Source organism: Bombyx mandarina, chromosome 20 (genome assembly GCF_030267445.1).
Source record: "Bombyx mandarina strain Sakado chromosome 20, ASM3026744v2".
NCBI lineage: Eukaryota > Metazoa > Arthropoda > Insecta > Lepidoptera > Bombycidae > Bombyx > Bombyx mandarina.
In genome coordinates this window covers 10,205,639-10,222,337 of record NC_143226.1, presented here as the reverse complement: position 1 = coordinate 10,222,337, position 16,699 = coordinate 10,205,639, and the positions used below count along the sequence as shown (strand labels likewise).

The window sequence follows — 16,699 nt, the reverse complement described above, 5'->3', positions numbered from 1 at the left end:
GAGAGGTTATGATACAAAATTTAAATTAATAATGATGGAGTGTCGGTAGATACACCGAACACTCGAGAAAGTTAAAGAAAGAAACAATATAAATTAGTTAAAAGAAACAATACGCTTCTCCGGATCACTTCCCAGCAACTGGAGTTGCTGACTGCGAGCGAGGCTGGGAATGCGGGTGTGTTCTACGTCTACCGCAGTCAAGCAGCCTTTCTTGGACCGACTTGCTAGAGCTCCCCGCTTCTGGCAGCGTCCATATAGAAAGGTGCTATGGGATCCCGAAGGTGAACAGGTCACGCTCCGCACCCTGACTGTAGTACTTATTTTGTACCAGTTACAAGGACCTACGTGTTACGACATAATTATGTTATAAATTTCATTTAATTAAAATTGTGGACACAGTGTGGAGAATAATTCAAAAACACTTACCCTGGTTTATCACACGACACCAAGGATTAATGTAACAGACTTTGGTAAATAAAAGAATATAATCACCTCGCAGCTCAAGAGATGTTACACGAAACAGACTTGGACAAAGTGAACTTGTCCTTTTATATTATTAATGTGTCGTTTCTCGAAGATTCTGCATGCCAGTGATGTGCAAAATCTGTCGTCTGACGACATACAAAATCGCACAGTCACGACATGCAGTGTCGAGTATGTGAGGTTTAAAATTGTTTTCTCCACACTGCGCCACGTAGAAAAGCTAGATGGCGTTAATTTAAAAAAAAAAATACATTAAATTTTCTGGCGTTACAACCAATGCAAACTAAATATATCGAGACGTGAAAAAGGGTATAAGACTGAGTATAGTTTAAGCGACATTTCCCTTAATACACCACATTTATCTTTTTTTTTTATTGCTTAGATGTGTGGGCGAGCTCACAGCCCACCTGGTGTTAAGTGGTTACTGGAGCCCATAGACATCTACAACGTAAATGCGCCACACACCTTCAGATATAGTTCTAAGGTCTCAGTATAGTCACAACGGCTGCCCCACCCTTCAAACCGAAACGCATTACTGCTTCACGGCAGAAATAAGCAGGGCGGTGGTACCTACCCGTGCGGACTCACAAGAGGTCCTACCACCAGTTTACGCAAATTATAATTTTGCGGGTTTGATTTTTATTGCACGATGTTATTCCTTCACCGTGGAAGTCAATCGTGAACATTTGTTGAGTACGTATTTCATTAGAAAAATTGGTACCCGCCTGCGGGATTCGAACACCGGTGCATCGCTCGATACGAATGCACCGGACGTCTTATCCTTTAGGCCACGACGACTTCAATTCTTTATAATTATCTTTATGATTAAAAGTGCGTTTTATTCGGTATTAGCATCAACAGTTCGATGTTTTTAATTGAACTTCAATTAAGTTTACTCCATTGAAATAGCTGAAGAAGCTTTTTTGTCATATTTTACTCAATGTTGAAACTTTAAATGGCTCTCTCCAATGTCGCTAAAACCAAATAAATGCCTTTTCAACCATCGCTATGAACTCGCTAAAACAATATCGTGCTTAACATAGCAAATGTTTTTTTTTCCATCCACTTTAAATCCATTTTATGTTTAATATAAAAATTGCAATACAATGCCTTATAATAAAGCACCCAAGCGTAGAATTAGGTTATTTATAAAACTAATAAGAGAAAAACGTATGCGTTTTGGAACGCCCGACAGAAGTGATAACTTAAAAGTAATCTAAGTTGAACTATTTAATATTGTAATTGTTTAACTTGAGAAAAGCTATTAGGTTATTACTTAAATTTTATGTACTATTAATATGATAATATAAGGAAAAGCTATTTATTAATAAAATCTATTATCTATACTAATATTATAAAGAGGAAAGATTTGTTTGTTTGTTTGTTTCGAATAGGCTCCGAAACTACTGGACCGATTTGAAAAATTATTTTTCCATTAGAAGCCGACATTGTCCCTGATGAACATAGGCTACTTTTTTTAAAAAAAATTTTATTTTATTTTTTTGGTTTCATGTGTGTTTTAATGTTTCCGAAGCGAAGCGAGGGCGGGTCGCTAGTTGATTATAAAATATATTTTATTTATAGTTACAATTCTTGAATAATGTACATTAGAATTTTGTGTATGTATCTTATTAGTATCTAGATTTAAATATATGTATATGTAAATAGTTAGGAGTTACATACGTTCTCTGTACCGCTGCCGTACGCGTGAGAGAAAGGGAAGCAAGACTGGCGCCGTCACGCGTTACGTAACGGAGCCTGCCCTTAAGAAGTTATCACTTCCAGAAATAAAACAAAGAAAATCAATAAAACCTTTCATTTATTTCAATAACTTACATACTAAAATCACATCGTTCGAAAGTACGCGTAAACAGGATAAGTTTGCGGAAACATTGTTTTTTTTAAAGAAATCGTCGTATTTCATAGACAACCCTAACTTTTGGATTCGTCTTTGCGCGACTTGCCCTCCGCGTGCTCCGGCCGCCGTCCCAACAAGTCTCGCTTGCAACATTTATCGCTCTAAAAAAAACGTACTGTATATATTTTAACAATCCAATAAACAGCATGCTGTATATAAGGAGTCCTGTAGTGGACTGTAGGATTAGGATGGGCAAGGAACTTAATAAATAAACTCGCGAGGATTGCACGTATAAAATTTTTATATTTTGGAAATTTTATAAATCGCGTACAATAGCACAGATAAAAAGAGAATGACAAATCTAAGACATTCCAAAATTCAAAATTCAAATGTAATGTCAAAAACAACAACAACAACAATAAAAAAGGTTTCATACCAATTTGTTGGGTTTCCAACAGTCCTACTGGTGTTAGGAGGTCTTGAGAGGCCGCACGGGTAGGTATCATCACCCTGCCTATTTCGCCGTTGTAACTATACTGAGACTTTAGAACTCAAGGTGGGTGGCGCATTTACGTTGCAGATGTCTATAGGCTCCAGTAACCACTTAACACAAGGAGAGCTGTGAGCTCGTCCATCCATTTAAGCAATAAAAAAGGTGTATAAAATAAATATTTCTTTTATATTTAGAAACTTAGGTTTACTGTTACCTTTTAGTAGATAACTATCGAGGGATTGGTTTTAACGCTAACATTAGTTGAGATCGCAGACAAGCTCACCTGATGTTGAGCAGTTATCGCTCAGTTCACGGGCAACACAATGTGAATGCTCTACTTTGAGCCGTAAAGTTAAAAGTTCTAATTGTTTTAAACAACAAACAGCTGCCTAACCCTTCCAACTCAAATCGAAGACCACCTTGTATCAAAACTAGATAGCATAGCGGTATTCACTTCTTGTGAGCACACAAAATGGGTTTTTTGTTACTATTATTATTTTTAAACTAAGCAGATGTATTTTTTTTTAATTATTAACATACCTCGTCGTCACTAGAATCGGTTGTATCGGTAGATGAATCAGAGCGGTAATGTCCCAACCCTGGCAACACCCCGGCCACACTTAACGCGCCCACGACTATCCCGGAACCCTCTTGAATTTTACTTGTTGCAACACTGCGGAAGAGATCACACATGGTCTTAACATAGGTGTACTTTAAAAATAAAAATAGTGAAGTGAATTTGTGACTTTACCACGGGCTCATTCGCATCCAGGGCCGTAAAACATTCTAAAAAAAAAGATCACATGTCAACCTTTTAATGTAGCATTTGCTTTTTTTTATCCTACCTAGCTGAGAGCCTTAAGAGGCTATTTCAGCGTAACCTTAACTAGTAGGTGAGGTCACGGGGCTCAAACCTGACGACGGTGCTAACACGAACCCTAGCAAGAGCCGTGCTTCGCAGAATCTACCACGGGATCGGAAACGCGACCCACTGAGAAGATCCGGCGAGAAACTCAGTGGGCTGTGTCTGAGGGTTAATTTGCACGTCGAGCCCTTCGTCGCAAGCGACGGGTTCGACGAGAACGATGACCGGTGCTTGAGTTGAGGTACCTAAAAGCACCGTTAGTGGATCGGGAGGATCCGAAATGACGTGTGGATTTGAACGAATTGAAGGTACTTGTAAATTAAATTTGTTTAAAGTATTGAGATCAGAGGACTTTACCTGATCTGTATTTGTCAGATTATAAATCAGCTAATACTAGTTCCAATCGTGTACCTCAATAATTATACTACTACATTGATGATCGTGCTTTACCACTCTACCTATTTCTGCCGTGAAGCAGTAAGCTGTTCCGGCTTTTAGGGTGGGGCGGTCGTTTTACTAAAGAATTGAGGTTTATAGCTCCTGTTTCAAGTTGATGTCAGCACATACAGTCCACAGTCTGCTGCCCAGATGTAACAGCATATGAATGAGTAGAATGATAATTAATAATAGAATAATCCAGTTAATGATACATTAGATTTAATTTAATTAGATAGTAACTTACATGTGTGTGTGTGTGTGTGTGTGTGTGTGTGTGTGTGTGTGTGTGTGTGTGTGTGTGTGTGTGTGTGTGTGTGTGTGTGTGTGTGTGTATGTGTGTGTGTGTGTGTGTGTGTGTGTGTGTGTGTGTGTGTGTGTGTGTGTGTGTGTGTGTGTGTGTGTGTGTGTGTGTGTGTGTGTGAGAGAGAGAGAGAGAGAGAGAGAGAGAGAGAGAGCGTATGTGTGTGTATGTATATAATATACACATGGTATTTAGGCATCTGTTCAGTTGTTAATTTTTTTCTGTATGCACCTGTTTTGAATTGCAATCCAGATTGTTATGTTAAATATTAAAACTTATAATTTCTATGGTTGTAATTTGTTATGTGCATCAATAAATTATAAAAACAAATGTGTGGCACTGGGGAACTGCCGCGGTAAAGCTATTGCATAGCATTTTTTATCAACTTATGCAGTTATAATTAGACAATGATAATTTAATATTAAAACAATAATAAAACAAGACCACGCTATATTAAACATTAATAAAAGCAAAACATTAACTGTCCTTTTCACACTCATACGCTAGACCGCGTGAGAGAGAGATGGGCAGACTTTTCATGATGCTCATGCAGTGCGACGTCACGCCGCGCGCTTATTCACAAACACTACACAAGCGCAACGTGTGAATGTGTTGAACGCGAGCTACATGGTAGGCATAGTGGGGGTGTCAGGTTATTTTCGTTACGGAATTTCTTGATTCAGTCGCCGCGCTCAAGGCCCGCGATAGAAGCTATGCAATAGCTTAATAAATAAATAAAAAAGAAAATTAAATTACTTGTTCGAAACCACTCCGTTGGTCTTGGCGGGCGGCGCGTCTTTCTGATTTTCGTCTTCAATTTCGCTCGCCTTACGCTTTCTGACAATCAACTGATTGGAAAATTAACAAACAGATATACCAATTGAGGCAATGAAAAATTAACACTATTGTATAAATTATTTTAATGAGCTCTCGAAATCAGCTATGATCACCGATACACTTCTTTTTTTTATTGCTTAGATGGGTGACCGAGCTCACAGCCCACCTGGTGTTAAGTGGTTACTGGAGCCCATAGACATCTATAACGTTAATGCGCCAACCACCTTAAGATATAAGTTCTAAGGTCTCAGTATAGTTACAACGGCTGCCCCACCCTTCAACCCGAAACGCATTACTGCTTCACGGCAGAAATAGGCAGGGTGGTGGTACCTACCCGCGCGGACTCACAAGAGGTCCTACCACTAGTTAAAGACTGAAGACTGCTGGTGGGATTTTAGGAGCAGACAAATCTATCCCGTGTTCAATCAATCAAATCAATTCCATCCACAGGAACTCGAGGTGTAACACTTATCATGGCTCCAACAACAGAGTTGACACCTTGGGAAACCATCCAAACAAAATAGCAGTCAAGATCCTTTCTATGATAATGCATATAATTTCACATTAATTTTCATTCCTTAAACATAAGTAACTTTATTCAGGTTTTGATAGATACAGTAGAACAATTCCTGATAACTTCTCAACCAAAACTCCCTCTAGGCTTGGGAGCTTGATCATTACATACGGTCATTCATTAAAATTAATTTCCATGGTAAAATTTCCTCGGACATTATTCACTTAACTTGATCATATCGCATAGCTGTTGGTGGGACCCGGTGAACACGTGACACCAGGAAGGTTCTTAATTAATCTTGTAACGCAAAGCAAATTTTATAATATTTACTTCATTAGGTAAATTTAGTGTAGTTTCCTACCACCAGTAAAACCTCTACTGGTGGTAAGACCCCTTGTGAGTTCGCCCTGCCTATTTCTGCCGTGAAGCGTTTCGGTTTGAAGGGTGTGGCAGCCGTTGTAACTATACTGAGACCTTAGAACTTATATCTCAAGGTGAGTGGCGCATTTATGTTGTAGATGTCCATGGGCTCCAGTAACCACTTAACTGTGAGCTCGCCCACCCGTCTAAGCAAATACATCGGTTGTTTGTAAAGTCGGTTTACTGACGATAGTTGAACGTGACAACGTCATAAGAAAATACTGATGGAATGGTTTCATTATTCAATTTTATTGCAATTATCGTTGCTATAAGCAATTGACACCACATTCACTTTTCACTGAACTGCATAGTTGACGAAAACATGTAAATGTATTATTGTATAGCAGCTGTTCACGCGGATGCATCGCTCACTCAAGTAGGAGAGAGACAGATGTCGAACGCTGCCGAACGCGGAGGCAGATTGTGCCTCTTTGTCGCTCGTTGTGCGCTCTCGCTTGCACTTCAAGCCTTAAATGGAACGCCTCAGAGCGAGGTAACGCCGCATGAGTCATGTTTTTTCGTGCGTGCAGCCGGCTCCATCGAATTATAAGACGTTGTCACGTCAAAAAAAAAGTTTTTTTTATTTTCACACATACCCCTTGCAGTTTATTTTTCTGTGTCGGTGTTGTTGTGGTTTGAGTTTTACCCAGAGCCAATTGAGCTCGGAGACGAGTCATTTCTTCACTTTCAGCTAGATTGGACACTCGCTCTCTGAAAGTAACAAAGATATTAGAACTGGTAGTATGTATATCCATCATTATCTATTATATAGATAAAACTAGAAAACCCTTCAAGTCAAACATGATTCCCATATATAATCCAAAAAAGCAATTTTCGTTAGATAAATTAACAGGACATAGTATAAATTACCTGTATCTATATATTAACACGAGAAGCAAAAACTTTGTACCCCTTTTTACGAAAATTGCGCGGACGGAGGAGTATAAAATTTGTCACACTTATAGAGAATATAGAGAAGAAGTACACAATGCTAATAATTTTTTTAAAATAATGCATAAAAGACACTTTAAATCAATAAAGAAAACATAACAAATATATAGCTGAAATCTGTTGGTTGTAGTAATCACTGTGTTTATCGATCTGGCCATAGGAGCCCCTAGAATTGGTTGGTATTATGAAGAAGGCTACTTACAAAATTAGCACTGGGTTATAATTTTTCAATCTAATTACATTATTCATCAACCGGTAGCCTATTAAAATCAGCTTTTTAGTTGCCAATGCTCATTGATGCCTATAAATCAGCTTTCAACTATTCAATTTGCTTTCAACAATTTTTTTGTTAATAGCTGTATATTCCTCCTCCACATATCCATATAAATTATAACAATATTCGCCAGCAACTGAGCCGTGAGTGGCGGCTTCAGCGATGACCAGTTAATAAAGTCTTAAGTATACAATTTTGGAATCGTTATCACGTAAAGGATAAGAAGCCTGGTGCATTCATACCAAGCTACGCAGCTGTGCCGCTACTCAAATCTATCTGGTAGGTATGTAATATTTGTAATGTAATACAAACTTAACTAATGTTTGTGATGACTTCCAAAATGAAGGAATAACATCACACATGTAGTAAAATTGAAATTTGCAAAATGTACCTATTTGGTACCATGGTACCTATTTCTGCCCTGAAACAGTAATGTGTTTCAGTTAGATGGGCGACGCCGTTGTACTGTAAAACAGAATAAAACTTGAGATAATATGAGCTAATGGTCTATGGAATAATTTATGTTGTTGTTGACTATGGGCTCCAGTAACCACTTCATAGCAGGTGGGCAGCAACACAGAGCGGTGAAAGTTAAGAAAAAGTTACAATATTGTACCTGAATTCTTGCATTTCCTTCTGTTCTTCAATGGAAATTTGCTGAGCTGCTTTAGCTTTTGTTCTCTCAACGAGATCCAGGAACCCCACCTCATCATCATCCAAACCGCGGATCATGTTTTCTATATAATATAATTAGCAGATTAGTACTACAATCAGGTTTTGTGACATTGATTTACAGACTGTCTATAATCTGACTATGCCTATTATCATGGTCTTTATTTTGTTTTAGGTTGACATGGTCCATATGGTGCTAAGTGGTTTCCAGAGCTCAGGGTACCTCAATGAGCCTTGCCACCAAGATGGTGTGTAGGTCTATTATACTTATATTGGAACAGGCCAGAGCATAAACCACTTTTATTATGAGGATAATCAAAATCCAGATCTTGATTATAAATGGTCTTGAAATAGACAAACTTACAAATGTCAAATTTCTAATCTATGTATATTTTGCTAGTTAGTCAACTGTCGCATCATAATATGTAAATAAGGGTGAAGATATTAACAAGAACATTCTTAACCCTTCAACTGTCAACTGCCATGTAGGTCAGGTAGGTTTACTGATGGTAAGACCTCTTATGAGTCCACATGGGTAGGTTCCACCACCCTGCCTATTTCTGCCATTGAAGCAGTAATGCGTTTCGGTTTCAAGGGTGGGGCAGCCGTTGTAACTATACTTAAGACTTTAGAACTTATATCTCAAGTTGGGTGGTGCGTTTGCATTGTAGATGTCTATGGGCTCCAGTAACCACTTAACACAAGGTGGGCTGTGAGCTCGTCCACAAATCTGAACAATAAAACAAAAAAGGTCACTAATGCCCTGTGTGGCGCATGAAAGTAATTATGTCGATTTCTAAGCATTGCAGCATTTCTAAGCACCCGGATAGCCTAACTTTGCCTTTGTAGTCAATGCGTTAATCTCAGTGTCTCTTACTAAGTTTATGCGCTTCCTCATATTCAGCATCTTTCTTCATTCTTTGCTCTTCAAGCCGTTGAAACAGTGGCCTTGAATCATACTCTTCTTCGGGTGCCTCTAGAAATGAAATCTTTATTTTTAGTTATTCTGCAAACATTGCTGAACACCTCATATGTTTAATATAAAACTTGAATTGTAAAATCACTGTTTTTTTTTATAAAAACAAATAAATAATAGTATTAATTCATTTATTGCTTCTTACACAGACTTAGATAATTATAGGTAAATAAAGAAGAAATGAAATAGAAAAAGGCAAAAGGAGGTGGCTCAGCTAATGCTGTTCAAAATAGATGCATCAAATAGTAAATAGCTGATTTTCAGTTGCACCTATTTTCTTTTGGTTTATTGGGGGATTTAAGACTAGGTACATATGTGCACAGACTTCAATCGTGGTACAAATATACAGTACAGTGGTACAGTAAAAATAATAAAAAATAAAATAAATCATAATTCAACGTTTTTGTCAAAGGTTTCAATATTTACATAATATTATTCTTCTCTTTTCACTACATACTTCTTTCTAATAAAAAATTAAATTTGTACTTTTGTACATTTTGACAATGTTCCGATAAGTTTAATCGAATAGATATTTAATAAGTATCTAACCTCTCGGTTGGTCTTCTGTACGTACTTTATCCCATTCCTCTTGCCGACGGCGTCTGGATTCCAATATTTCAGACTCTGAGATAAATCCTGAACTCATTATTATATTTTATGATACAAAAACCACTCGAACTAATGTTGATAAATAAATATCAAATATCAGCATTTAGGACAGGAAACATCAATACCTTTGTTTTTTTTTTAGTTTTCACGTTTTGTTATGTCAATTAAATGAACTGTCACAGTCAAAATCACTAATGTCAAATCTAATGTATAGTGTCGCCAGCTGTTTGAAAACTTTCCCCCTAAAGCAATTTCAAAAACCACTAAATTCAAAACAAAACTCCCCAAAAAAACCACAAAATTCAAAACAAAACTCCCCTTCATCACATTATGAAATTGTTTTTTTTTGTTGATGTACGTAAATTTTTTTTAAAAAATACAAATAAAATTTTATCCCTAAAAATATACCCAAAAAATTTCACCCTCTAAAAAAATCCCTGTATAGATTTTTCCCCCCTAAATTTGGGGGGAAAACGCCGGAGCTGGCATCACTGCTAATGTATAATCTATGATGGCAACAGGAACATAGATTATTAGATCATAGATCACTTAATATATTCGAGATATTAGATTATTATTAATATTTGAGTCCAAGACCCAGGTCTTTTGAAAATCGAAACAATTTTCTTTTATCGAATATTCTTGACAAGAAATTAACTAATATTTTTCATGTTCTTTCTATACTTATATCAGAAAAAAACTTATAATTTAAGGCACGTAAAGAGTAATTTTGACATTTTTTGGCACAAAATTACTCATTAAAACGTCAATGTCGTTACATATTGGTCACGTCACTATTGTCAGCTGTCATTCCAATACGTCATACGATTCACCGTACAAACAATTCCCCAAGAGATTCATTAGAATAGAAGTTTATTAATTTTTTCCATTACAAATGAACTCGCTTTTAGGTTATAAGGATAGAAGTAATTAATTAACAGTACATAATGGCTGAAATGGAAAATGATGTATCGCCAATCGAAACGGAGCAAAGGGAATATGTGGAAGACGGAAAAAACAAACTCGTAGTGCAATGCAAATTTTGCGGTTCGAAAATTTTGGATAAGAAATCATCTAATTATATCGCTCAAGAGGTAAACAAGTTATTAAATAAGTTATTGACACATTTACTTAGTTTTATATTACAGTATATTTTAATTCATATGAATTAAAGATATATATATATATTTTTTATTCTTAAACAATTAATAGACTCAAAGCAAAGTTAATGTAGCTTTATGGTTGAATTTTGTTATTGCTTCGATATGTGGAGGAGCCCATAGACATTTACAACGTAAATGCCCCCACCTACCTCGAGGCATGAGTTCTAAGGTCTCCGTTTTTACAGTATAACGGCTGCTCCACCCTTCTAATCGAAAAGCATTACTGCTTCACGGCACACTGGTGGTATCTACTGTGCATACTCACACGCGCAAAGAAAATATCAGTGACATTGCATTCTTTTGTTTCCAGAAAGATCTGCCACTTATGCAGCAAGCCAGTAACAACGATAGAGAAGTACAGAACGAGACTATAAAGGAATTTTATCATGTCGAGAACATGTATACATTTGAAAATATAGGTTTTACGCACACCGTTGACAATCATAAATATTTGAGTTGTGCAGATTGTGATGCGGGTCCAGTCGGGTACCATGATACAAACACAAGACACAGCTATGTAGCTATATCTAGGATTGTACATTCCAAATAAATTTGTACAAAAAATTGAGTTAATTGATTAATTTTTGTTATTAATCCAAGATGTTTTTTTCATGAAAGTACTACATGGCTTGAAACATGTTATTATTTTCAATATACATGTTAGTCTTATAAAAGAATGTAATTAGAAAAACCTTTTGATGTATCTACAAAATAAAGCTTGCTCTCTGAAACGTAATCATAAAAAGCTTAATTATAATTAAATTTATAAAAAAGAACAACTTAATTCTTTTTAGATAATAAACACAACTAAACAATTAAATTTTTTATTAATTATTATTCAGCCAAAAAAATAATTGTTGTACCATTTTATACTTTTTACGAAAGCTTTCATAAAAAATATGAGATTTATAAACATGAGCAATTATTTAATGTTATAATGAAGTCTAAATTATTTGAAAAAATATTGTAAAATACATTTAATTTCATTAGATAATGATTCATAATTTAGGCCACATGAATATCGGTTTCCGTGGTGTAGCGGTTATCACATCTGCCTAACACGCAGAAGGCCCCCGGTTCGATCCCGGGCGGAAACAATAGTTTTTAGTTTTTTTGCGCAATTTAAACATCTTTGTGTGCTTATTTTTGTAGGTAATACGAAAATGAAGGGTTTTTTTTTTATAATTCGTTTTAATAATCCTCCTATTCGGTACAAAATAATTACTTAATCTTTTATTTTAAAAACAATACTTTTTTTGGTTCGATTTTAATTCAAAAAAAAATTATTTTGCAAGTCTTATCTACAATAAATGAAGAAGAAACGTGCGCCTTAACTCATCGGATCTTTTCAGTGGGTCACGATTCGGATCCTGTGGTATATTCAGCGTATCACTACTCTTGCTCGGGTAGATGTTAACAAAATCTCTCAGGCTTAGCCCCGTGAACGTTCGCTCACCGGTCTAGGTAAAGTCACACATATTTAGGCAAAAAAAACCTATTATGAAGTATCGCTTTAAGGCTACCATCAGGTAGGCTCGTCTGCCTACAAAGGCAAAAAAAAAATCTTCAGGATATCTTAAACGTCATGGACTCACTAGAAAATTTCAGTCCACTATCAAACTAAGCTCCTGTACTGCTGAAATACCTGATAAGATAAAAATGAATTTTGTCTTTGCTATTGGAACTGCACACTTACTGAAGCGAGTCCAAATGTTTTCGATTGGAACTTGAAGCTTTCAGGTTTATATCGAAAATGTTCTATGATGTTTCTGATGTGTTTCTGTTCTATGATGTTTCTGACGTGTTCTGTTCTATGATGTTTTTTATTTAAATTATTTTTGACATGAGAAGATATTTGTGTTGTGTTTGTGTATTGAAAAAAGTTTCTCTCCTCCTTGCATCGATAATCCTCAATGCTGAGGGTCGTGGCCTCGTGAGGCTTTCTTGGGTAAATACAAATGGTGGGGTCCCGCGTCTTTCCACGGCAGTGCTTCTGGAAGAGGTTTATTTCTTCAAGGCCGCTAAAGCCTTATTTGGATCCGGTTAATTAGTCGCCACCAGATATTTGACGTTGACTGTTTTACGGTGGAAAGGTTTTTTTATTTTTGTTTTTTTTTTCTATCTATGCTGATAGCCTTGAGAGGCTATTTCAGATTCACCTTAACCTCAGGGGGCTCAAACCGGAGTGTTGCTAACACTGGCCCTAGCAAGAGCAGTGCTTCGCAGAATCTACCACCGGATCGGAAACGCGACCTATTCAGAAGATCCGGCGAGAAACTCAATGGGCTGTGTCTATGGGTTAATTCGCTCGTCGAGCCCTTCGTCGCAAGCGACAAGTTCGACGAGGACGGTGACCAGTGCTTGTGGTACCTAAAACCACTGTAGGTGGATCGGGAGGATGACCTGTTTTGGGCGACGTCGACTATTTACCATTCGGTCTACAGGATCGGGTATGTAATTCCCAGCGGCCACGACAATGTTCTCAGGTTCTCATGTCGTGTCGCCTTCTCAAAGTGGCGCAATGATGCCGACTGTAGATACTTACTGACTGAGTGAAGCTCCAGGTCATCATGGAGATCCACGTTCCTTAGGAACCATATGGAAAGGTCGAAACTCCAACTCAACCCTCCCCTTTTCTACTTAATTTAAAACCATAGGCTGGCCTCACGTATTAGAAGAAGACCTTGGGATAAATGTATTTAATTCAATTATACGCGATTTAATAAGTTTTCATCTTAAATCTAACAATGGAACCATAAAAATTACCGTATCACAATCTCATTTAGATATCCGGTGATTTTAGTACGATTTTTTTTTTCCCACAAAAAAGTGCACGTACCTATTTGAAAACTTCCTATTTAGGATACCACGGTTTTTATTACTGATGTGTTAAACTTTATTTCTTAGATCGTAAGGTTTAGAATTTCATATATTATTTTCCAGTTTTAATGTTGTATTTCACAGTATCGATGACAATAACGCGTTTATAATTACGAAATTAGCATAACAAAATGGTTGTTTTTTTATATCCAACGTTAAGTTGCAAGTGGCTTGTAATTTTAATTGCGATCAGATTAATTAGTTACTTTAAATTGCGTTTTAATAATACACAAAATGGCGTCTCAAGTTATATTCTTTTAATGTGTGAAAACATTTCAAAGTCGAAAAATGCTTTTGTCGTACTAATTTCGAAAAATAATAATTATTAACACTTTGACTGACATGTAGGTCACCGGTGCCCTAGGCGGCGCACTGAAGTAATTGTGTATGTAGATTTCTCTTACTAACGCGTCTATATTGCCTAACTTTGTTAACTTCTTTTGAATATATTTTATTGCCCTTGTATGCAGACGAGCATATGGCCCACCTGATGGTAAGTGGTTACCATCACCCATGGACTTTAGCAATTCCAGGGGCAGAGCCAAGCCGCTGCCTACCGTGGGTATGTTTTAGTCTTTTAGGTCTATTAGAAATAGATTCATTCTCAGTATCTTCGGATTAGTCTTTTCCAGAGTCTACTAGATAGTCTAAGTAAGCGTAGCGCCTTAATAACAGAAATCGACAAGGCCCGTCATGACTTACGCGAGTGTGGTGTTCGCTCACGCGGCCCGCACACACATAGACCCCCTCCAATCCCTACAATCCCGCTTTTGCAGGTTAGCCGTCGGGGCTCCGTGGTTCGTGAGGAACGTCGACCTTCACGACGACCTGGGCCTCGAATCGATCCGCAAACACATGAAGTTAGTGTCGGAACGTTACTTCGATAAGGCTATGCGTCATGATAATCGCCTTATCGTTGCCGCCGCTGATTACTCCCCGAATCCTGATCACGCAGGAGCAAGTCACCGTCGTCGCCCTAGACACGTCCTTACGGATCCATCAGATCCAATAACTCTTGCATTAGATACCTTCAGCTCTAACACTAGGAGCAGGCTGAGGAACCCCGGTAACCGTACTCGTCGAACTTGACAAAGAGGTCGACGTGCAACCTAACCCATGCATCAGCCCGCTGAGTTTCTCGCCGGATCTTCTCAGTGGGTCGCGATTCCAATCCGGTAGTAGATTCATTCGCGAAGCAATTGCTCTTGAGTTGTTAGGTCTCCTTCGGAGGCGCTCGGGCAGTTGTTAGCAAATCCCCCCCCTCCTGGCTGAGCCTTTGCTCGCCCACCTGTCCTGGTGAAGCTGGAAAGGCCTCCGGGCCACCAGTAATCTTTCAATAATAAAAAAAAAAAAAAAAGAAATCGACATAATTACTTCAGTGCGCTGCGGAGGGCACCGGTGACCTACACGGCAGACAAAGAGTTAAGCGGTAAAAGAGAGATTTACTTGTCGAAAAGGTTTTTGTAGAAGATTTCATGATTATTATTTTTTTATTTTTTTATTGCTTAGATGGGTGGACGAGCTCACAGCCCACCTGGTGCTAAGTGGTTACTGGAGCCCATAGACATCCACAGCGTAAATGCGCCACCCACCTTGAGATACAAGTTCTAAGGTCTCAAGTATAGTTATAACGGCTGCCCCACCCTTCAAACCGAAACGCATTACTGCTTCACGGCAGAAATAGGCAGGGTGGTGGTGGTACCCACCCGCGCGGACTCACAAGAGGTCCTACCACCAGTAATTACGCAAATTATAATTTTGCGGGTTTCATTTTTATTACACGATGTTATTCCTTCACCGTAGAAGTCAATCGTGAACATTTGTTGAGTACGTATTTCATTAGAAAAATTGGTACCCGCCTGCGGGATTCGAACACCGGTGCATCGCTTCAATACGAATGCACCGGACGTCTTATCCTTTAGGCCACGACGACTACAAAACATTAACAGTTGAGTTGAGTTTTTTACTGGTGGTAGGACCACTTGAGAGTCCGCGTGGGTAGGTACCACCACTCTGCCTATCTCTGCCGTGAAGCAGTAATGCGTTTCGGTTTGAAGGGTAGGGCAGCCGTTGTAACCTTAGAACTTATAACTCAAGGTGGCTGGCGCATTTACGTTGTAGATGTCTATGGGCTCCAGTAACCACTTACCACCAGGTGAGCTGTGAGCTCGTCCACCCATCTAAGCAATAAAAAAAAAAAGTTGCGAATTTCAACTTGAACTCACCATAAAGTCGATAATTGATTGTACTTACTATATGCATGCCTTGTGATGGTACGATAAGGCTTGAGTCGTTTAGTAGCAGATGCCCTTAACAACCGCTTTAGTTAGTGGCGAAAAACGATGAAGCTATTGTGAAATATCTGACGTTTACCCTCCCTGAGCTCTGCGCCAGAATAATACCTAGGGTAATTATTGTTCTCACTCATGCTCAGCAGAAGGTAGATTGGCCGTCTAAAACCCAGTCTTTAAGGTAAGTTCGCCACTAAATTTCACACAGGTAAGCAGTGTCAACCCAGCGTTAAAAAAAAATTTTAACGCTGGGGAATCAATTTACGGATACCCGGTCGAGGGGGTAACGGACCGAGTTATGTCGGACTCCGGCGCCTCCCGAGAGGAAGAAGGGGCGTAGAGAAGGACCGAGGTCCTCCACCTCCGCAATTTCTCACAGCAGACTACGCCTTAATAAAGGCACGTGCTCTGCAGAACCGACTACCGCCTAAACCCCATCGAGCTCCACCACACTGACTACACAAAACCTACGGTAGCGTAGTGCGCGCCGAAAAAGCAGCGTCAACCTGCCTGTTTTTGCTACAAACGACATGATGTCTAAGATAATCATTGTACCAATGCAATTATGACATCAAACTTCAGACCGCATTTCACATGCACGAGTGGTCATTTAATATCAAGTGCACTCTCTAAATTTGGTGGTGTAGTAACACTATTGATGTCCATAAGCGACC

At 38.3% G+C, this 16,699-nt stretch overlaps 2 protein-coding genes and 1 non-coding gene across 3 annotated transcripts; 2 read left to right on the top strand and 1 right to left on the bottom strand.

Moving 5' to 3' along the window:
- Nucleotides 1-2,284: 2,284 nt before the first annotated feature.
- On the bottom strand, nt 2,285-9,896 carry LOC114242486 (PSME3-interacting protein). The gene is made up of 7 exons (XM_089736156.1): nt 9,632-9,896; nt 8,984-9,082; nt 8,051-8,171; nt 6,806-6,920; nt 5,195-5,286; nt 3,375-3,507; nt 2,285-2,502 (listed from the first exon to the last, which is right to left on the bottom strand). The coding sequence occupies exons 1-7, from the start codon at nt 9,726-9,728 to the stop codon at nt 2,416-2,418; spliced, it is 744 nt and encodes a 247-aa protein (XP_089592282.1). The 5' UTR covers nt 9,729-9,896; the 3' UTR covers nt 2,285-2,415.
- Nucleotides 9,897-10,499: 603 nt separating this feature from the next.
- strat (RAB interacting factor STRAT) lies at nt 10,500-11,633 on the top strand. The gene is made up of 2 exons (XM_028173670.2): nt 10,500-10,785; nt 11,165-11,633. Exons 1-2 carry the CDS (start codon nt 10,639-10,641, stop codon nt 11,402-11,404), a joined length of 387 nt encoding a protein of 128 aa, XP_028029471.2. The 5' UTR covers nt 10,500-10,638; the 3' UTR covers nt 11,405-11,633.
- Nucleotides 11,634-11,878: 245 nt separating this feature from the next.
- Nucleotides 11,879-11,951, top strand: TRNAV-AAC (transfer RNA valine (anticodon AAC)). The gene has a single exon. It is a non-coding gene; the product is annotated as a tRNA-Val (tRNA).
- Nucleotides 11,952-16,699: the final 4,748 nt, after the last annotated feature.

Coding starts and splice junctions, on each gene's coding strand:
- LOC114242486 (XM_089736156.1), bottom strand. CDS start 9,728: ATGAGTTCAGGATTTATCTCAGAGTCTGAAATATTGGAATCCAGACGC. Junction 6,921..8,050: donor AAGGAAATGCAAGAATTCAG/GTACAATATTGT, acceptor TGTTACTTTCAG/AGAGCGAGTGTCCAATCTAG. Junction 2,503..3,374: donor CCGATTCTAGTGACGACGAG/GTATGTTAATAA, acceptor CGTTTTTTTTAG/AGCGATAAATGTTGCAAGCG.
- strat (XM_028173670.2), top strand. CDS start 10,639: ATGGCTGAAATGGAAAATGATGTATCGCCAATCGAAACGGAGCAAAGG. Junction 10,786..11,164: donor CTAATTATATCGCTCAAGAG/GTAAACAAGTTA, acceptor TTTTGTTTCCAG/AAAGATCTGCCACTTATGCA.